We start from the raw sequence: 23,239 nt of genomic DNA on the forward strand, positions 1-23,239 counted from the left end.
CCTGCTTCACCGCTTGTGAAGCGACTCCCCTGCAGGTGGGGAGCCGGGGTTCGAACCGGGATCCTTTTGCCGGTCCTTGTGCTTAGCGCCACCTGCGCTTAACCCGCTGCGCCACAGCCCGACTCCGTTATTTTTCATTATACTTTCATCTCCTAGTTTTTTAAAAAATAATCTTTATTTATTTATTGGATACAGACAACCAGAAACCGAGAGGGTAGGGGGAAATAGAAAGAGAGAAAGACACCTGTAGCCCTGCTTTGCCACTCATGAAGCTTTCCCCCTGCATGTGGGGACCGGGGGCTCGAACCTGGATCCTTGCGCATTATAGCATGTGCACTCAACCAGGTGCACCACCACCTGGTCCCTCTTTCATCTCCTAGTTTTGGCACCCATTGAGCCTTTCTTGTAGTTTTTAGTTTGTTGTTTGCCAAGTGCCAGTTCTCTGTTTCCATCATTCTTTCTATATTTATTATTTAGGATCTTATTGTAAGGAGCTAATCTTCATTTGTTCATGTACTGTACCATCTTATCTATATAATTATGGATTAATAGGCGTTAATCTTATTTAATAATTTGGAATCCATTACTGTCATTCAGCTTTGTGACACAAATTGTCCAGGCTTGGCCATTGAGAACTCCTTTGAATTGACTTTTTGACATTGTTATCACTTTGTGAGCATTTCTTTACTTCTGGCATCACAAGATATTCTAGGCTCATCTTTCATTTTACTTTTTGCCTTGACCTTGGAATTGGTTATTCCTCCACAGTACCCAGAGTCCTTGTACTAGATGATACTTAGAAACCAAGGTTTCTGTGCTACCTACATGTACTCAGTGATCCTGGGGTGACTTTGCTGATAGAATATCTGTCTAGTTAGAGCTGGGAGATGTATGTATGTATACTCATGTGTGCATATGCTCACTGTATGCATACTTGTATATCTTTATGTTTATTGAAGAGTACAAGTAAATACTGATGTCTCAAATTCCAATTAAAACATCATAGGCATCTGAGAACTTAGAATGTGATGAGATCATCGTAGTAACCACAATTCCTTAGTAACTTCCAAACATTTCAGTAGAAGGCATACAAGAAGATGTGACATACTAAAGCTCCACCCACAGTCACCATAGATGGGGTATGTGAAGTAATTCTTGTGTGTGAAGCAGGGAACTGCCTCAAGGACATTGTATAACCCATGAGTCAGCTAATTTTTAACTGCAACTTATCTGAGTCTCAAAGATCTCATTCTGCCCTTTGGACAAAGCTAAAGAAGCATTGCAGTTGTATGTCTGAAGACGTGTGTTGGTGATCATTTCTAAGATCGCTGCTCTCAGCATGGTCCAGGACCAGATGTCAGCAGATGGCTTTTGAAGAGTGGAGGAGATTGAATGATTAAAGTGATAGCACAAAATTCATTTTATCTTTGCCTCATAGACCTTATTTACTTAGTGTCAGGTGTGGTACTTGGTAGCGTAAGGTCTAAAAAGGAAAGAGGAGGCTTAAATGGGTAAGATATTGTAACTCAAATATGAGTTTATTGAAGCCAATATAGAAAATTTCAGTATTGGCGATAAGCAACTAATAATTTCTACCAGTGAGATGGGGAAAGGGGAAAAATTTAACAAAATCAGAAAGAGGCAAGTAAGAATAATACAGATTTCTAGGCCTCAGAAGATGATAGTATTTTTTCCTAATATAACATGATGGGAGTCTACTTAGCTAATGCTACTATTTAATCAATAAGTAAAATAGAACTAAAGCTTATTTTTCCAATAAGTAATCTTTGATTTTTACTGTTACATTTCTGAGTAAGAATCTATTGTCTTCTCTTTTCCTAAGAATATATTTCCTCTGTACTATTTACTTAATGTTATATTGCTTTCCAAATCTGCATGTCACTTGGCTCTATTACTCTACCTTCCCTGCTAACACATAGAAAGGCTTGCACCTTGCTGTGAACACCATAGTTGAATGAACACTTGTTACATGAATACTGAATGAAGATTGGAACCATTTATTAGTTTATACTAAAAATCAACAGTGAAATTCAAAAGTGATTCATAATTTTAAAATTTGGTTTTCTTATTCAGTAGTGCCATTTTACCCAGGAATGATTTTTAAAAAATGTTCTGAAATGTCACCAAAATAAAGCCCTTGACAGATACAACAAGACTAGATACCTCATTAAAATATATTCTTAGCAGAATAAAAGCCTCAGATGAGAACATTGACTGAAAGTATAGAAGTTCTATGAAGGCAGTAAATTAGAAGCTAGTAACAGTTTATATTTGCTATCAATGTTTCTTTTTTATAATTTTTATTTATAAAAATGAAACATTGACAAGAACCATAGGTTAAGAGGGATACAACTCCACAGAATTCCCACCACCAGAACTCCGTATCCCATCCCCTCCCCTGATAGCTTTCCTATTCTTATCCCTCTGGGAGTATGGACCCAGGGTCATTATGGGGTGCAGAAGGTGGAAGGTCTGGCTTCTGTAATTGCATCCCCACTGAACATGGGTGTGGCAGGTCGATCTATACTCCCAGCCTGTCTCTCTCTTGCCCTAGTGGGGCAGGGTTCTGGAGAAGCAGGGCTCCAGGACACATTGGTGGGGTCGTCTGCCCAGGGAAGTCCGGTTGGCATTATGCTAGCATCTGGAACCTGGTGGCTGAAAGAAGAGTTAACATATAAAGCCAAACAAGTTATTGACTAATGATGAACCTAAAGACTGGATTAGTGCAGATGGAGATCTCTGTTTTTTAGATAGTTCGTAGGCCTATTTTAGGTATATTCCAAAGGGTCCATGATTATACTAGTAGTGGTTTTTTTTCCTGAGCCTGACATCAGATATGCAGGTGGACCCAAGTTATTGTCTGGGGAGATGATGCCATGGCTGCAAAAAGGACCAGAGAATGATTTTTAAAAAATGTTCTGAAATGTCATCAAAATAAAACTCTTGACAGATACAAGACTAGACACCTCATTAAAATATATTCTTAGCAGAATAAAAGCCTCACATGAGAACATTGACTGAAAATATAGAAGCTCTATGAAGGCAGTAAATTAGAAGCTAGTAACAATTTATATTTGCCATCAGTGTTTCTTGACTGAAGCTCAGAAGTTAGAGCAAGTTATACAAGTTTCTAGAAAAGTTAAAAATTTTAAATAAGGAGCACTTGTAGAATATAATCCCAAATAACTGCACTTTTTTTTTGTCATGAAATCTTTTTCTACTATCTACAAAGATGTATGAAGAACATGAGTGAAGAATTTTTAAACTGAATTTTTCATTTCTTTTTCTCTATTTCTACACCAGGTAAAAACTTTGCACTGAAATAGATTATCTTTTACTAGTCCAGTAACTGTGTTTAAGTGTATTTTGATCATATATATAGTCAGAGACTCAAACCCATTATAGTGGGTGTACCCTCCTTGCCACAAAGCCTGTAGTAGTAAATCTATTTGGGATAATTTGCTGTAAGCACCAGAACTTTTGTCTTGCGCATCAGTAAATATAATAAGTATTCCTTAGGGCAGTAGGTACTGCTGCTGGTTAAGGAATCTCTGCTCATGGCAGGGTTTACTCTTAAGTTCATTGTAGTTGAGATCATCTCTTAGTCTGGGTTGAAATTGTTTTTTCTGCAGAGTATATTGTCAGATTGAGCCATTTTGTGATTTTCCTCATGTGTATTTTGGAAAATCAGATCAGCCTGTGGAGAGTCATGTACACTACATACTCCGCATGAAGACCTTGCCTGATTCTATTTATTTGTGGCTTACATGGGAGCTCCTAGGTGTAGTTGGGGGCATCTCGCTGCATTAGATTGTGGGGCTAGTCTTTCTGACACTGAATATTCTCTGGGAGCCTGTTAATGTCAGATTGTCCTTCTGGACTTCTAGTTCCCCCTCAACCACAGTAACTGAACTTAGATGATGCAACCTCTAAGACCCCTTCAGAAGTATCCTGGGTAAATAACAAGGTCAGGACTTTCAGCAAAAGCATTTCAGACACCAGACATGAAACCATTTTCTGTACTTTTCAGTAACTTCCTCCGCTGCCTGTCAATTTATGACCTTACTGTGTTCTTTGCCTCTGATGGCTGTTTCTTTCCCTCCCTCCTTGCCCTCTACAGACATGCCTTGAATTGGAACGCTACCTACAGACAGAGCCCAGGAGGATCTCGGAGACCTTTGGTGAGGATTTGGACTGTTTTCTCCACGCCTCTCCTCCCCCGTGCATTGAGGAAAGCTTCCGGCGCCTAGACCCCCTGCTGCTCCCTGTGGAAGCAGCCATCTGCGAGAAGAGCTCAGCAGTGGACATTTTGCTCTCTCGGGACAAGTTGCTATCTGAGACCTGCCTCAGCCTCCAGCCAACCAGCTCTTCTCTAGACAGCTACACAGCCGTCAACCAGGCCCAGCTCAACGCAGTGACCTCATTAACACCCCCATCATCCCCTGAGCTCAGCCGCCATCTGGTCAAAACCTCCCAGACTCTCTCAGCTGTGGATGGCACAGTGACGTTGAAACTGGTGGCCAAGAAGGCTACACTCAGCTCAGTAAAGGTGGGAGGGGTGGCAACCGCAGCAGCAGCCGTGGCGACAGCTGGGGCAGTTAAGAGTGGACAGAGCGACAGTGAACAAGGAGGGGGTGACACATGCCCCGAAAACAAGAAGAGGGTTCACCGCTGCCAGTTTAACGGGTGCCGGAAAGTTTATACAAAAAGCTCCCACTTAAAGGCCCACCAGAGAACTCACACAGGTAGTGGTACAAGTTGGCCGCACGTGGCTTCTTTTTCCTTTTCCCCCTTTAGCCTTGAAGCGGGACAGGCTTCTTCTCCCTGCTCCCCCAGAGCTGCATCTGTGTTGATGAGGAGGTGATGGAGGGGCAGGAAGGGTGCCAGGGATGGGGATGCAGAGTGACTCACTTGTTAACTTTAGAAGCTCCAGATGCCAGATCAAGGGACATAAGTTTGCCGCTAGCTGCCTGTGACATCCTTTCTGACTCAATGGCAACCACGGCATAGACCCAAACCTTGCTGGAGATCACTAAACAGGGATTCTGGGAGTGTGATCACAGCCGTATGTGAGACATGCCTCTTTCCTGACACTTCTCATTGTTTCATGAGTGTAGCTCTGCAGTTTGGATCAATGCTAGTATGTGGAGGTATAGTTGAAAGGATTCCCGGTTAAACAAGGTAGCCCGAGTGTCCCCATTCACTCTTTTCCCAGCATCCCTGATTTTTCATCAAAGTCACCAACAGCAGGAGGGTTTCAGAGTTCATTAGATGTGATCATTCTATAATTAATTGGCATCTCCTCTTTTGCATTGTTCTCTGGCGCGTGCTTTATGGAGAGATGGCAGAATTGCTTTTTAATGAGCTTGTTACTGAGAAGTTGCTAAAGTGACTACATTGCTATGTGTGTGGTAAAGGCGGGTGGGCACTGATGGGGACTGTATATTTCACTCAAGATTGCTGTGGTGATGCCTAGCAATCATACTCTTGGAAGCCGAGGGCTAGCTGGGAGGAATAGGCTTTCCAGAAGAGAAGAATGAAACTGGCATTGCCCTCAGAACTGGTCTTGGTTCTCTGCTTTGAGGTGGAAGCTGGGGGTTGGTGTCTCTTCTTGGTGTTGTATCCTAGGAGCAATTACTGTCACTGGCAGTTTCTACATGAGTCCCCAGCAGAGTGTTTGCTCTGTGGTTTTTGCATACTGCTTGCACAGGCAAGCCAAGCAAGGAGAACGCAGAGTGAGAGTTGTCAGAGGGCTGCCGACAAAATAGCTCCTAGAGCTAGTGTGATGCTTTGCCATATGCATGACCCAGGTTAGAACCTGGTCCCTACCACATTTTCTCTTTTCCTTTCTATTTAAAACAGCCATCCTGAAGCGGTGAAGCCCTGGTGATAACTCCCACCTAACAAAAACAAAACCAAACACAAACAAACAAACAAAAAACACCCAGAGTGTTGTCAGAGAGAAATGGGTGGATGGATATCTGAGCTAGGAGAACCATCTGGCAAGAGTTCTTTTAAGACTCACTGCTTGCCTTCTTGATGTTTGGTGCCGCAGTTTGGGGTACCGCGCAGCAGGTTAAGCGCACGTGGCACAAAGCACTAGGACCCCAGCATAAGGATCCTGATTCGAGCCCCAGGCTCCCCACCTGCAGGGGAGTCGCTTCACAGGCGGTGAAGCAGGTCTGCAGGTGTCTGTCTTTCTCTTCTCCTCTCTGTCTTCCCCTCCTCTCTCCATTTCTCTCCGTCTGTCCAACAACAATAACAATAATAACTACAACAATAAAACAACAAGGGCGACAAAAGGGAATAAAAAATAAATAAAAATTTATTTAAGTGAGAGATAAGATATATACCTATCTATTCATATATGTACAAATGTACAGACACAAATCAAAATGTATACATTACACATACACACACATATGGAGGAAGGAGAGAGAGGCAGGCAAGCACCGGAATGCTGCTCAGCTATGGCTTATGTTGGTGTTGTGGATTGAACTTGGGACCATAAAGCCCCAGGCATAACAATTTTTTTTTTTCATAACCACCAGTCTATCTTCCCAGCGCACTAACTGGCTCTTATACTTCATCTTGACTGTGGTATTTTGATGGTGGTGGTGGTATGTGTGAGGGGTGTCCATGAAATGACTTTGTGTGTTTCAGAAGAACTTTCCTGACATAAGATGCATGATATATGACTTAAAAAAAAAAAACCATTTCAAGCCTCAAAAGTGATTCCCATGGGAATATGAGTACTGATATTGCTTCTGTACAGCACAGGTCTTAGGCATGTGCTGCTCTAATTTTGAACTTAATTTCCCATGTGGCTTTTGCTTGGTTCATGGGAAGGTCTCCTAACATAACTCAGGTACAGAGTCCTGGTTACAGTATCCTCTCAGAGTTAGGGTTTAGGGTTTCTACTCCACATATACCGAGGCTAATGTGCGCTGCTATTGTCAACTCTTTTTCTCTCTGATACTGTCTTGGGAATTAATTTTATTCAGAAATCTTTCTTTCTAAAATCAGTGACTGGTAAGACATTACAGTGCTGCAGACTTCTGTCTTATCTTCACCTACCACACCACAGCCTCCACCCCCAATCTCCTGCCCTGAAACTAGAAAGAACAGAATGGGAGAAGAATATGGAGTTTTGTTGGGACTGTGGAGTCCTGACTATGGACACGTTTCTCTATCATTGATACTGAGAGAGGTTAGAATGGAAGCTGGACGGCTCTGCTTAAGCACAGAATCCTCCTTTCCCTTCCCCCTCTTCCCCACAGAGATGTCCGAAAGATAAGTCAGGGTTGATACATTATGGGGTGCATTGTTTGGGGGCATCTTGAACTCAGAGTGATTATCACTGGCTAGCTCATTATGTTCTCCAGGAGCTTCATGCAACTGCTTGCCTTATGGCGACTTGAAATGGAAAGACTTCTCCTCAAGGGAATTTGCTTGGCGAGATACCGTACACTATTGGAAAAGGCAATATTATAGAGTGCTTAAGAGCAGTTCTTTGTAGTATGGTAGACACAGTTTGAAGCTGGCTATACCACTTCCTAGATAAGCCTCTTATCTTCCCCAAGTGTCAGTTTCTGCACCTGAAAAATAGGGGTAATTGTGTCTACCTTCTAGATTGTTTTGAAGGTTGAGCAAGTATATGCAAAATACTTGGCAGAACCTAAGAGTTCATTAAGGGCAGTAGTGGGGGAGGTTGTAATTAGTACTTTTGCTGCTACTGATTGGTAATGAAAAACTAAAACGGTGGGTTGGGCCATAGCGCAGTGGGTTAAGTGCATGTGGTGAGAAGTGCAAGGACCAGTGTAAGGATCTTGGTTCCAGCCTCTGGCTCCCCACCTACAAAGTGGTCACTTCACAGGCGATGAAGCAGGTCTGCAGGTGTCTGTCTTTCTCTACCCCTCTCTGTCTTCCCCTCCTCTCTCCATTTCTGTCTGTCCTATCCAACAACAACAGCAGCAGTGACAACAATAATAACAACAAAAAAGGGCAACAAAATGGGAAAAATGGCAGTGGATTCATAGTGCAGGCACAGAGCCCCAGGGAGAACCCTGGAGGAAAACAAACAACAACAACAACAAAAAAAAAAAAAAAACGCAAAATAAAGGTAGAAACAAGCCAGTTAGTAAAAGTTAAGTGCCACTCAAAATCAAGAAGCTTTTTTCCTCTTTCTCATTTCTATACTTTCAGTGTGGATATGATTATAAGTGTCCATTGTAGAGAGTGAAGCTGGACATACAAGCATTGTCCATGTTACATAGAAAGCAGTCACCCCGTATCCTCCAGAAGCCTATCAGATCCTCCACAGAGACAAGCCGGAAGGAAAAGTGTTCCCAGAAAGAGAAAAAAGAGCAGGGGTCAGGGGGGATGGGAATGGAGGATGGGGAGGGGGAATGTGAATTAATTTGGACTAAGTGCATAAGAATCATACGTATTTATTTGGAATTGGTGTGAATGGGGCACATGGGGAATTGAAAACAAAAGTGATAATTTATGTGGTGTGGATGAACTAAGTAAAATGAAAAAAGTATGAAGGATGGAATCAAATTAAGTGCAAACATACGAAGTAAATGGACTAGTAAAAGCTGAGGGCAAAGGTATATGGCAGTGGAAATGCAGGTTGGAGAAGAGACAGCTATCCTGTGAGTGGCATGGGCAGAGCTGCTCTCCAGGCACCAAAATGAAGTTTACAAACATCAGCTCTGCTTGGATTCAAGGAAGCTGTTACATTAAAACATGGTTCATATTATTTCAGTGGTAGTACTTTATTATCTTTCAGATGGAAAAATATTTGTGGACAGAAAAAAAAATAGAAGAATCGTCCTAGTGAAAGAAGAATGTTGACATTTTGTTTTCTCCAATTTTATATACATAGTCTATCTCTTCTATATGGTAGTATATTATAAAGGAGACACTGTTACAGAAATAAACGTGTGGACTTCTGTCTGTGCTTAGCAAAGACAATGATACATTGTTAGTGGCATGAATTTACTTGCATTGAAGAATTTTAATTTTTTTATATCTATTTTTTTATTGGATAGAGACAGCCAGAAATCGAGAGGGTAGGGGGAAATAGAGAAGGGAAAGAGACAGACACCTGCCACATGCTTCACCACTCGCAGGTGGGGACTAGGGACTTGAACGCAGGTCCTTGAGCATTGTGACATGTGCGCCACCACCCAGCCCCCATAGAAAATTTTTTTAAGTGTTTTTTCATTCAGTCTTTATATAGCTAGAATTTACTGAGCTGGAAAAGAGACACCACCACCACCCTTCTGTGGATTTGTTTTTAGGATGCTGAATCTTTCAAACTTTCTGCCCTGGAGGATGTTAGGCAATGAGGTGATTTTTTTTTTTTTTTAAGATAGCAGATGTTCATGTTGGTAGCTAGGGCAAAATTATCGGTTGCTTAAGGTAAATTTCGGGATGGATGAACCAGACTGCGGGGAGAAGAAGATGAGGCAGGAACTGGGACAAAGGGAGGACTGTGGAAGTATCTGGTGAAAAGATCTTGGTGAAAGGAAGCAGATAAGATGGACATATGGTTGATTCATTGGGAAGAGCACTTAGTACTGGCATGAGTGTTAAGATGTCCTTTAGCAGCCAAGTCATGACAGCCCTTTCTACTGTTTTCTGGTCTTTGTATAGTACATTTCTCTTTCTCAATAAATTAAAGATTATGATCATAACTTTACTTATTTTCTTGAACTCAGCTAAATAATGCTTCTGTTTGATGGGAGGGATAACTTCCCTTTTGGTTTTTAAAAGATTGCTTTATTTTGCTTCTTTTCAGTGTTAGAATGTTTGTAGTTTCTAGCAAAAGAGAAAAACTGTTGTCTACGTTTTTTTGGTTTTTTTTTTTTTCTTGATCACTTCTGAGAAGACAGTCTTGTGATTGAGATGGTACTTTGTGTTAAGTGGGGGAGACTCTTCTGCTGTGCAAATCCATATAAAAGCATGCCCATATTTATGCCATTAAGAATGAGTCATGTTGGTAGCGTCAGGACAAAGGCCAACAATGAAATCTTTGGCTGTTGGTTACAGTGGAGGGAGAAGGGAAGCCATGTTCACTGGTGTGCTGCTTAAAAAGGTTTGTCTATGAGTGGGTTGCTTGCACCTGGTTCATGGTGGTGATGAAAACTTTATTTAGACTTTGCTCTAAAGGACACATGGGGGCGGGGGGAGCGGATGGTGGCGCAACTGGTTGAGGGCACATGTTACAGTGCACAAGGACCCAGGTTCAAGCCTCCAGTCTCCACCTGCAGGGGGAAAGCTTTGCAAGTGGTGAAGCAGTGTGGCAGGTTTCTCTCTGCCTCTCTCCCCTCTATCACCCCCTTCCCTCTCAATTTCTGACTGTCTCTATCCAATAGATAAATAAAGACAATTAAAAAAAAAAAAAAGACAAAAAGTGATGCTCTTTAGGTGAAAGTCAGTACACGTATGCAGTTTACTCTGTAGGAGCACATTTTAATAAAGGTTGAAATACATATATATTTTTTTATTCAGTCAGTATTTAAACAGCATTTCCCATGTTCCTATGCATTACTCAAAGTCTTTTAAGAATATTTAAACCTGGCATTAGTCTAGTCAACTAATATTATAGTAGACATGGGTGTTATTTTATCTGACAGAGAAATATGATCCTCAGAGAAGTCAAACAACTTTTACAGTATCACACAGCTCCTAGGTGACTGGGGCAAGATCTCATCCAAGCAGTATTGCTCTAATGGGAACTCTTCTGTGCTGATGGGAGGGAAAAACAGCCAAGTAGATATGTTTCCTAATAACCCATTAAGAGGAAATGAGAAACTTATTTTTCCTAAGTGCAAATTGACAGTCAAAACTACTTTCAGAGACTTCTAGCTAGATGATAGTTGAGATGGTCCTTAAGCATATTGCCTCATCAAGGAACTAAGAACCAGAATAAGGAAATGACAATGGAATTGTCTTCTATTTGTATGACCATTATTATTGTAGTTATTATGGCCATTAAGCCTTTTTTTTAAGCTTTAAGAGAGGATTTATTGTAAAAGTCACAGTAAAAAGAAAAAAAAGACAAGCCTTGTCATACATAGAGGAAGTGAGGGCTGATATATGTGTGCCTTAGTTCCATTTCCATTGACAGAATTTAAATTTGACCCACGTCTCTTGTCCTTTAGGCTTGTATCTTATGTTATAGACCATCTTGTTTCTTACTGACTTTGTCCAAGTGGGTAAGTGAGTGTGTGTAGATTCCAAGTGTGGTGACTGACAGAGAGAAAGGAAGGGTTGTCAGGAGAAGGAAGGAAAACTGAGCCTTAGATGAGCCTTAGAATAGGAGCTCCTGTCAGTGGTCAGAAGCAGCAGAATTCAGAGATTAAAAAAAAAAAAAAGTGGCTTTTCTATCTCTGGACAGGATGTTTATTGAAGCAGTTTGCAATAATTATCTCTTTAAATGATGCCAATGTGATAATACACTAATTTGTATAAATAGAAGCCCTAATTCAAGGTCAGGCATACCAGCAGGATAAAATTAAATACCTTAGTTTGGAACTGTAGGGGGGCCCATCCACCACTTTCAACCTCCTCTGTGCCACAGATAAGAGTTCTTTGAATTTACACAATGGAAACTGAAATGGGAGCAATTTTAAGACATTAAAGGGCCTTTAATATGCCGAGACACATGGCCTCTAATGAAGTTTACCCATGTATTGAAGCAGAAACTCATCAAAGCCCGATTATGGGGTGGGAACGCGAACAAGGGTTAACTGTTCATTGCACAAGGTGGGGAGAGTTTAATAGGATGGTTTGATAGTTTGGATTTAGCAGATTCTAGGGGATGAAGAGAAGGAGTTTGAAAAGAAGGGGTGTACAATAGAGTGATGGGAAATAACCAAGTGATGGAAGCATTTTATGATTCAGGAGAATCTTCAGGCTTCTCCACAGGACAATTTAGCAGTCTGCTCAGGCTGAACGTTTATGAAGATGCATTTCTGTAGACATATATTGGGCAGAAAAGCTTAAACTCAGCTTACACACAGCAAGCACACTTATTTTATCATTGTATTATAATGATAGATGTAGGCTTTGTGGGGTGCCTATTCCAGATATCCTCTTAATGGATAATTGGCAGTTACAAAGTAAATAAACATGTTAAAATAAGAATGAAGGGGAAAGGCAAAAAAAAAAACAAACCATAAAATCGATAAGTGTTTTTTGTATCCTAAACAATACTTATTGAACATCCACTGTACTAGAAACTGATGTTTCCCCCATTTCTGAGGACCTGCTTTTCATGCAAAAAAATTTGAAATGTGGTTTCGTGATAAAATTGATTATGTTAACAGCCTGATCTCAAAAGAATATAGAATGTATTGAGGGTGGAGGGTATGAGAGGCAGGAGGAAAGGAAAAATGAGCAAGTGTGGTTTCTAAAAGGGAAAAATTGAGGGGGAGGGGGTGAGAGAGACAGAGTGACACCTGCAGCCCTGCTTCACCATTTGTGAAGCTTTCTCTTTACAGGTAGGGACCAGGGGCTTGAACCTGGGTCCTTGTGCACTGCAGTGTGAGCACTTAACCAGCTGTGCCATCACCTGTGTCCGAAGTACTGAAGTCTTATAAATTCTGAGATTTGGGAGTCGGGCTGTAGCGCAGCGGGTTAAGCGCAGGTGGCGCAAAGCACAAGGACCGGCATAAGGATCCCGGTTCGAACCCCGGCTCCCCACCTGCAGGGGAGTCGCTTCACAGGTGGTGAAGCAAGTCTGCAGGTGTCTATCTTTCTCTCCTCCTCTCTGTCTTCCCCTCCTCTCTCCATTTCTCTCTGTCCTATCCAACAACGACAACAGTAATAATCACTACAACAATAAAAAATAAATAAATAAATAAATTCTGAGATTTGAAGAGTAAGTCTGTTCTCTCTGATAGAGAAAAGGAAGAGCATGTGAAGTTTGCAGATGAAGGGATGCTATTGGAAAGGCCAGGTGTGCATTAAAAAAAAATGTCCCTCTACTAAATAAATAATAAGCAGAATCTGTTTCTGTTATAAGAACGTTAATGGCCCTAATGACAAGTAATTATTATTCTGTATATATTTGGAAGTTTGAGGCAAGTTATATGAAACCTTGTAAAGTTTCAGGCTAAGATGATGCTGTTAAGAATTAATTGGTGGTAGGCAAAGATCTCATGTCCCTTGAACTTGAAATGATAATCAACAATGGAGAGACTGCTTGAGGGGAAGAAATAGTTATGTGTAACAACAGCATCAAAACGTCACTCTTTTTTTTTTTTAGCTTTAGTTAAAATGTAGGGATAGAGAGGAAATATTTGTTCAATGTTAATTCTTTCATGGAAAAGACATTCAGTTTGAAATTCATAGAAATTATAACTGAAATCTTAGAAAACGATGGAGGAAACTTTTCATATTAAGGAAGTTAGGGTCTGATGAGGAAATGAGATTCAGCGGGAATGCTAGACTCCTCAGGTACACAGTGAAGCAGACCAGGACGTTTCTCTGGTCTCACCTTAAAGGAGATGAACTGGATGACCCTGGGAAAACCTGTTTCCAGAAACCTCAGTTCCTTCATGCCCCACCTGTGAGCCTTATTAATACCTAGTGCTCTTCTGTACTGAATCACTTCCTGCCTTCAGAGTTCTCCATTTATCTCTCTTACATCAGAAAGGATCTGGTAGCAATATGCTCTGGTGAATTACACATCCATTAAAGCGTCAAACACTGTAATCTTTCACTGGCTTTTTAAAAATTTAATTTGATCTTCAATTATGAGAGATTGTTAGTATTTTTTAAATATTTATTTATTCCCTTTTGTTGCCCTTGTTGTTTCATTGTTGTAGTTATTATTGTTGTCATTGTTGCATAGGACAGAAATGGCAGGGGAAGACAGAGAGGGGGAGAGAAAGATAGACACCTGCAGACCTGCTTCGCCACTTGTGAAGTGACTCCCCTGCAGGTGGGGAGCTGGGGGCTCCAACAGGGATCCTTACACCAGTCCTAGCTCTTTGCACCACGTGCACTTAACCCTCTGCGCTACCGACAAACTTTGGAAACTGAAGCAGCATTTCCAGTTCCCTCTCCTGGTACCCGGTTTCCCAAGTAATTTCTTTTGAACACTTTTGAAACTGGTATGTTGATATGACACTCATTAATTGTTGATAGAGACAAGATAATCAAGGTAATAAAAAATAAGTGACTTTTTAGTGTGCTGCTTTTTTGATCAAACAGTGGTAGATGGATCTCCCTCCCCCCATTTTGGCAGTTTCCATGTTCAGTCACCTGCATTAGACTTGGCTAGCTTATGTAATGGAGGTCAAACCACTTAAATTATTTAAGAATTTAGTTAGAAAAAAGCTTCTTGTGATCTGTCACATTATTTCTGTTCACCTTACCTTCTCCTTCATTGTCTGTGCTTATGGAAGTTGGAGGATGGAAAATTGTACTAGGAGTGGTATATGGAACTTTCAGGGGTAGGACGCTTGGACATTACTAATCCCTATGTCTAGCTTTGTCCTAAACCAGGACTACTTGGTTGATGCCCATCAATTTTTATTTTTGTTTTGCCCTCTGTCTCAGCCTTTCTTCCCTTTAAGAGTTACCTGCATTCAGGTTAGATTCCTTTTATTTTATTTGTGAAGTAAAATGAATTTAAAGTTCAAAACTGCTACATTATATACTATTTATCTTGTATCATAAGATTTAGGTTATATTTCAGAATATATTCTCTTTCAATTAATATTATTGGCATTTGATTTCTGGAATCCAGGGTAATAAAACAGTATTGTGCATACTGTTTTTTCAGGAGGACAATGTAAAATTTTAAAAATTCTCAAGTTTGCTGGAATAGTATCGTCTCAGCCATTCCAGGAGGTGAACTCCAGACTATAAATGCTACTAGACTTTTTGTTCCAGGAAAGAAGCCTCAGCTGAGAAAGACCTTTCTATTCATATTAGGAAACTAACTGGGGAGACTGTTGCATAGTTAGGGGTGTTATGGTGTTTAATGTCTTCCCCTAGAGCCATGATGTTTTATCAGGAATGTGTTGCAAGAAGGATCATGGGTTGTTCTAATACTGAGGCCAGTGCTAAATGAAAGGCCAGAAAAATTGTATGTTCACGGAACATATTGAATTATGTAGCCTGTGCCCTAGTGAATCAGGACCCAAGGAAAAGGTTGACTTTGGTACATATTCTGGCATATCAGAGCAACAGGATGCATTTGGGAATTCTTTGGAGTGGCCATGTTCAGACATTCTGTCTTCACTTTTATGTATTCATGTGGTTTAATGTCACCTTACTAGAATTCATTGCTGTGATTATAAACTTTTAGCATGGTGTTTGAATCCTCTTACAATAAGCCACACCTCAAGTCCTGCTGTAGAAAGAAAGTAATGATTCTTCATATTGAATTCTCAATTGGTCATAGCCTGTTGAAGCCAGTATTGGTATTTTAAAAAGAGTAACAAAAGATACATCTCCCTTCTCTGATATAGGCAATAAGACATTTTATGTTCCTAGTGTTCAGGAGAGAATGTCAGAAAATCAATAGGAATAAATTCAAGTACCGAGAGGATTCAGCCTCTTTGAAAAGACAGTGTATGGCAAAATGACTGTGTGCATTATTAAATGTATTTTGCTTCATCTACATGTAAATAGTAGCATGTAGGAAAGGTAGATACTGTAGACCATTGATAAATCTAGACGAGGAGGCAATTTGCTGTTGTTGTTTTTTTTTATTCTTTGTTGTTGTTTAGTGTCTCAAGACTTACAGCTAATCTGAATTTGAAACTAAATACTGTCATTACAGAAGATATTTTTCTGAGTTCTTCCAGTTTCTCTGGGGACAAAATAATGGCTGCTTGAAGCAGTGGAGAAACAGTAATTAGGGCAAATAGTAATACTGTGCATGGTTGAGGAAAATGCGAGGATAGGGGAAATGCAACAGACAGACTTGTACAGCCTGTTACTAGGAAACCACATCAGCATTAAATACAGTGTGCTAATTGGCTGTCCTGTCTCTGCCTGGGTACCAGCCTGGGCCTGCTACACAGCTGTTTCTGCTCTTTACGGTTGCTAGGTAACTGCATCATTTTTCTCCCCTCTTTGTATTCTGGAGGCTAATTGGCTACTTCTGCTCCTGGTGTTGCTGCTGGGTACCAGTCTGGGCCTGCTGCTCTGCTGTTTTCCAGAGGGATTTAGTGGGGGGGGGGGGAGGGAAGGAAAAAGCGAAAGGGAGATAGGCTGGCAATTAATGGAGCGTAAGTGCAAATTCTACACAATGTCTAGCACCTGCGTCCCCTCTTCCTGCTTTCTCGACTAAATCCTTTAGCTATGAAAACACATTAGAATCCTGAAGACTTTCTTTTCTCTGCATGCTTTATGAATGGAGTTTAAAAGAAGACATTTGGAGACATCATTTAAATGATGGATTTGGTCTTCTTAAGAAGAAACTGTTAGATTATTACATATATATTTGATATAGGTACTGATAGAATTTGTGCAAACATTAAGATCACTATGCTAATAACAAGGCAGTGCAAACATTAAGATCACTATGCTAATAACAAGGCAGCATCTTTAACATCCTAAAGATAGTGCTACGTTAGCTCTTAAATGAGCCAAACTCTTTTTGCAGCCATGTTTCCTGATATCACACAAAATATAAAGCAAGAAATAAAAGGAACTACAAAGCAATTGTGGGGTTTTCCCTCCTGTCTTATTCATTAAGAAGTCAAGGGACGCTTCTAGACCCTTAACATTCTCACTGTGGTTTTACGCCTTTGATGTGCACAGTACATATCTCAAGTACTTTTCGACGAGACATTGCATTTACATGGAAACACGCGTGTTTTGCACACTTTAGCTTCTTATGGCAAACAAATGTGGTGCAAAGTAAACCAGAAATCATGTCTGTAACTTAAAAAAATATGTAATTACATTCCATATAGTTGTCATCTTCTATCTAAGTAGAGGTTTCCATTTCATTGCTTTAAAAAGTCTCACTGCAAGTGTGGGGAGGAAGATTCTTCAGAAGTGAAGTGATGCTTTAAGGAGGATTCACTTTAAATGGCTGAGAAAGCGGATGTAAATCGGGGCCCCTTGAAGAGGCAACCACATCCCCCTGGGAAGGAGCTGTTTTATTGAGAAAACTCGGAGCATGTTGTGTGACTGTGCACAGAAATAGTTAGCAATGGCAACTCTTACTTGACGCTAATGGCTGCTACTGGTTTCCCATACTAATGAGCTCTAGCATCCTCTGCTGCAAGTGAAGCAGGAGGAGCTCTATTCTGAGCAGTAAGCCCTGCCTTACTAGGAGCAGAACAAGTTCCTTGGAATCATTTCTGCTTCAGGCATCCTTAGAATAGGTGGAAAACTTCGAACTAGCCTAGGATGATGAACAAGATATTGCACTGTTCCTCAGATCACTGGAAACCAGATAAAAGTAACATTCAAACTACAAAAGAAACACCATCAGAGGAGAGCTACAGAGCAGACATAGTATTATTTCTATATTTCTGTTAAGAGACTCAGTCGCTAATCACTCAGAAGTCTATTTTTTTAATTTTAAAATAATTTCTCGTCTTTATTTATTGGATAGAGACTGTCAGAAATCGGGAGTGGAGAGGCAGAGAGACAGAAAGACACCTGCAGCCCTGCTTCACCACTCATGAAGCTTTCCCCCTTCAGGTGGGACCAGAAGTTGAAACCTGGGTCCATGCGCATTGTAACATGTGCACTCGACCAGGTGCTTCACCACCTGATCCCCATCACTTAGAAGTCTTGTTCTTTTCTTTTCTTTTTTCTTTCTTTCTCTCTTTCTCCTTCCTTCCTTCCTTCCTCCCTCCCTCCTTCCCTTCCTTCCTTCCTTTCTTTTATGCCTCTGAGGTTATTGCTGGGGCTTGGTGCCTTCACTACGAATCCACTGCTCCTGGAGGCCATTTTCCCCATTTCGTTGCCCTTGTTGTTGCTTTTTTGTTGTTGTTTTTATCATTTTTTCCATTGCTGCTGTTGTTGTTGGATAGGACAGAGAGAAGTGGAGACAAGAGGGAAGACAGGGGAAGAGAAAGAGAGACACCTGCAGACCTGCTTCACCGCTTGTGAAGCAACTCCCCTGAAGGTGGAGAGACAGGGGCTCGAACCAGGATCATTAATGCTGGTCCCTGCACCTCGCACCACTTAACCTGCTGCACTACTGCCAGCCCCCCAGAAGTCCATTAAAAAACTTAGTCATCAGGCCGAATGGTGGTGTACCTGGTTGAGCGCACATGTTACAATGCACACTGGCCCAGGTTTAAGCCCCCAGTCCCCACCTGTAGGAAGACAGCTTCAGGAGTGGTGAAGCAGTGTTGCAGATGTCTCTCTGTGTCTCTCCTTCTCTATCACCCCTTCTTCTCAATTCTTGGCTGTCTCTATCAAATAAATAAATACATAAACGTAATAGGGGACCAGGAGGTAGTGCACCAGATTAAGTGAACATGGTATGAATGAAACTCAAGGATCCTGGTTTGAGCCCCCAGTTCAGCCCTCCTCTCTCAGTTTCTCTCTGTCCTATCCAACAGCAACAATAACAGCAACAACAACAATGGGAAAAAAAAAAAGATGGCCTCCAGGAGCAGTGGATTCAGTAGTGCAGGCACTGAGCCCCAGCGATAACCTGGAGGCAAATAAATATAAGATTTAAAAAAAAAAAGAACTTAGTCACTTCAGTCTAAGAAGTTGTCAGAATTCAGGATATTTCTTCATCAATTGACGTGTTTTCTACTCTGACTTTGGAAGGGTGTGCATTTGACTGTTAGACTAGCAAGTGTAACCCGATGGAACACAAGTTCCTGGTGCTTGCCTACTCCTCTCCACCCATCTACTAGGTGTTATGGTTATATTCCTGCATGTTGTCTCTGGCAAGACCTTAGGAAAAGCAGGGTCTTTGATGGCGAGAATAGGTATGGCTCAGCCCAGGGGGAAAAGAAATCCATTCCCCATTGATGAAGTGTAATGCTCTTCTGTGAGGGCAGGTCGTTCTTCTCTGGATGACTCCATGTTTAAAGCAATAGTGGGAGCACAGACGTGCTTTGGGGGTTGAGGAAAGGAGATACTCTAGCCAGCTGCTCCTGCCTTTTGATTCTCTTTCGTTACAGACACCTGCTTTGAGAATTCTCTTGCCCACACAAAGCTACTTCCTCTTACATGAGGCAAATTAGTGTGCGCACCAGGAGAAGAGGAACCTGGTGACTGCAAGCTATCAAGCAGGGCTGCTGTTGACCTAGATCGTGTCTTTGTGTGAATTGGAAAAAGGTGCCCCTTTTGTGAGCCGGATCCAGTTCTGTGCTTGAGGGGCATAGCTAGATTTGGCACCCCCAACCCTTCTGTTGGATACCTTGTACTCACACTCTCACATGGCTGCCCGCTCGCTCACCGCAGGAGCTGGTCCACTCCAGCAGGCCTCCCCTGACCCTTCAAGAACTTGAGAGGATAATGAGGTTCCGACAAGAACATGAAAATCACCCGTCTGTTCCGGAGGGGTGTTGGGGCCTCCTCTCAGTGGCTAAAGAGACCATTATGTATGAGAGCAAACCTTTTAGCCTAACCTGTTCTCCCCAAATGTGAGATCATTTGTTGCCTAATGTAGTGATTCCCATCTTGGGCTGATTTTGCCCCCGCGGGGGAACATGTAGCAATATCTGGAGAGATTGGAAGTTGTCACATCTTGTCTGTGGGTTTCTACTGGCATCTGGTAAGTGGAGGGCAGGGTTGCTGCTAAAATTGCTGTAATGCACAGGACATTCTCATAATGAGAATCCTCAGGCCCCAGAGATCAACAGTGCTCATGTTGAGAAACCCTGTTCTAACTTCACCTTAGCTGCCGAATGTAGCTTCCCTTTGGGCCCTTCTGAACTACTTGCAGATTATTTCCTTACACTCTCAAGATTGTTGGCCAGGTCATGCTACCCTCTTCCTTCTCCTCCCCGCCTCCTCCTCCTCCTCCTTCTTCTTTTAATATGAACTTTAAAAATGGATTGAATATAAATATTGCATGAGATGTTATTTCTGTCCGCATATACACATACCACCTTGTCCCCATCCTCGTCTGCCACCCTCCCTGTGAGGGAAATCTTTTCCTCCTCTGTTCCACGCTTAGCTTTCTAGATTTAACATTCATGATCACAGCCCTTCATAAGCAGCACTACCTCCCATCTTGCGGAGGACTCCTGACCTGGAATAATTTGAGATTTTGCTGAGACTGGAGTTTGAAGCACATGCACTGCCAAACGAGTGTGCGGGAGGGAGGCTGTTAGCCAGGGAATGGGCTGAGCTGACTGGGCACTAAGGATCATTCTCTACCTGTTCTCTCACTGAATTCCAAGAGCTCTTCCGTTGTTATCGAAAAGAAGGTCAACAGTTAATATAAAAATAAGACTAGATGTTTGCAGGAGGAGGCAGAACCTTTATTGGAAAAACCATATGGCACCGGAATGTGTTGGTTGGATACATTTCCTGTCCTGTCATCCACTCTTCCCATTCATGCCAGCACCATGAGAAAAGTGCTAGGAAGCATTTTGATGTTTCAGGGGGAAAGGTGCTATCCCAGGTAAAAGGATTTAAATGGCATCATCTAATGGATTTGTTCTTTCTACCTGCATTTTGTCAGGAGATGTGAATTATGCATTGGCCCTTTCAGCTACATTCACATGCACAGAGAATAACATCATCAGGCGTATCATCCCCAAATACAATGGACAATATGCTATTATAATTGTGTGGCATTGTCCTTGCTGTTTAGAGATAATACTGCTGACATTATCCCCTCATCCACGTGAATGGGGCTGCAGGGAGGATGTGACATCTGTGTCTTTCACACAGATTAGCTTATCCTTTGCCACTTGGAGAGATGGCGATTGGTGAGCTGGCCTCCTGGGGTCACGGTAAGTGTCATGTTTTGGATCACAGTGTCATAGGACCTTAGTTTTAGGTCAGTGGGGGATTAGTGATATTGATCTTGATGACCTGAAGATGCAGTGGTGATTTAGATGGCTCCCCAGAGCAGATGGGCTAAGGAAAGGGTAGGCTGAGGCATTCCAACTCAGATCACACATAGAAATGAGCAGGCGCTTGGTTATTACCAAGCCTGGGAGTGACGCCCCCCCCCCCCCCCCCCGCATTATTGCTTTCTCCAAGTAAGTAAGCAATAATAATCTCATTTGTATTGATCTCGGTAGCTTACCAAGTGTTTTCTCATACCCCGTTTCATTAACTCTCACCTGTGGCGTAGATATTCCTTTGATTTCTATTTTTCAGACGAGAAAACCGAGGCTTAGAGATTATCTTTTTTTCAGTCTTCTGCTGAACTGGAGAGCACAGACTATTTAACACACTCTATTTTTCCTTTAGAGATTCTTTCCTTTGTGGGGGGTGGTGGTGGGGGAGTGGTGTGTGGGTGGGTATCTAAGTTAAAACAGGCTGTAGATGAATTTAGTCATGTTATGATTTGGCAAATAAGAGTAATTGTTGCCCTGCGTATCTCACATATGTCCTGGGTGACATGTAAATTATTATACAGTCCACACAAATCCAGAATAGGTAAGAGCACTGAATGATTTGTATTATTCCTGTAGTCTATTTTATGAGAACCAAGAATCATTGATCTTGGCTTCTTTTTCCCTGTCTTAAGAAAGTAATCCTGAGTTTGAAGATGCAGGACACTGATCCTTGAAATATCTCAGTCCTAGTTCACTAACATATCCTAGAAATTTGTGGACCAAACTTTTCCCTGACTCCTTAAAAGAAAACACACTTCTAGGGGTCCTCTTTTATTATTAACCTGGAAAAATGGAGTTGCCTCAGAGAAAGGGAGGGAGGATGGGACAAATCACTAGGTCTTGTGTATAAATTGCAAGCATCTGTCTTGGTTGTGCAGGCCATTTCTATGTGATTTTGAACAAATAATTTTTGTGGTCTTATTTTTATTTGTTAACATGTGGAGTTAAAGATAATACTTTTAACCCCCCCCCTTTTTGGAGTTTTTATGAATGTGTTAAATATTTTTTAAAAAAAAAACAAAATATAGTCACTTCTGGAATTATGAATCTTCTCATGGGCAAAAGTCCCAAAGTCAAGTTAAGATTCTGCTGCTGCGTGCGGCGTGTCTCCTCTGTATTCACAGGAGCACATGGTGGAGAAGAATAGATGCTTTCTAGCAGTCTGCCAAAGGATCTACAGGAGCCTCTGAGCCATGTGCACTTGCATTGTCTCCTGAGATCTGAAGAAAGGACAGATTTTAACGCCACGTGACACCTTTCTGGAAGGTAGAAGGAATAGCACCCATGACCCCTGAGGGTCTTTTGAAGGATTGTTTGCCAGTTGGTTTTTCTTTGTTGATTCTGTGCTCCTGCACGTCTTTGTATTTTCAGGTTCACTCCCAGCCTTTATTCATTCTCCCTGCCAAAGAAATAATCTTAATAAATTGTTAATTGTCAGGACTCCCACCCCCATTTCACATTCGCCTTTGGCTTGCTAAGAATTTTCCACTCAGCTTTTAGAACGCCATCTATTACTCCCCCCACCCCCCGTGTCTTTTTCTCTCACACACAATGAGATCTTGGAGTTTCCTTGGTACCCATCTTTTCCTTAGAGAATGTCTAGTCAGCAGAGGCAGGGAATGGGAAGAGTCCTCTCAGCTAAGCCCTTTCATACATGCTTCATACTGTCATTTCAGGGACTGCAGGCGCAAAGCTTATGGGATCCATTACCAGGAGTTCACTGTTAAAACATGTTTTTTTTTTTTTAATCTGTTGTGAAAATGAAGCAATAATTAAAATGAACTGAACAGCTTTTGCTCTGTTGAGGCGTTAAATCTTTGTGTAAACACAATCACATTGTGCAAACATGGGTCTTTTCACTTGGGTGATTTAGACAGTGAAACCGCTGAAGTTTTGAGGTCTCTGGGTCAACAGCCCGTTTGGATGTGGTTTGAAAGGTCACCTGCTCATTTGTGTCGGCGCTGTGCTGCACAGAAAGTCCTGAGTGGCCAGGATCTCTTGCCCACAGCAGCACAAAGAGGAGCCGCCTGGCCGGCATTTGGCAGAGAGCAGTGTGAGGTGCGGAAGCTACACACAAAGCTAGTCTGTTGAGCACGGGTGCTGGGTGTGGGGGGCAGGGGGTCTTTTAGGGAGTCCCCAGGGCTCAGGCAGTGAGGAAGCATGAATGTGGAGCAAACAGC

General features: G+C 41.8%; 1 protein-coding gene across 3 annotated transcripts in view; it reads left to right on the forward strand.

Annotated features, from left to right (window-relative positions):
- KLF7 (KLF transcription factor 7) overlaps positions 1-23,239 on the forward strand; it is a 97,721-nt gene that overhangs the window by 44,957 nt on the left and 29,525 nt on the right. For 2 of the 3 annotated variants that reach the window (XM_060194056.1, XM_060194055.1), the window contains one exon: positions 4,142-4,769. In XM_060194056.1, coding sequence (XP_060050039.1) covers positions 4,142-4,769 — 628 coding nt within the window. The remainder of the gene's footprint in view (positions 1-4,141; positions 4,770-23,239) is intronic. The other variant, XM_007520188.3, reaches the window with a different exon arrangement.

Source organism: Erinaceus europaeus, chromosome 7, assembly GCF_950295315.1.
Source record: "Erinaceus europaeus chromosome 7, mEriEur2.1, whole genome shotgun sequence".
NCBI lineage: Eukaryota > Metazoa > Chordata > Mammalia > Eulipotyphla > Erinaceidae > Erinaceus > Erinaceus europaeus.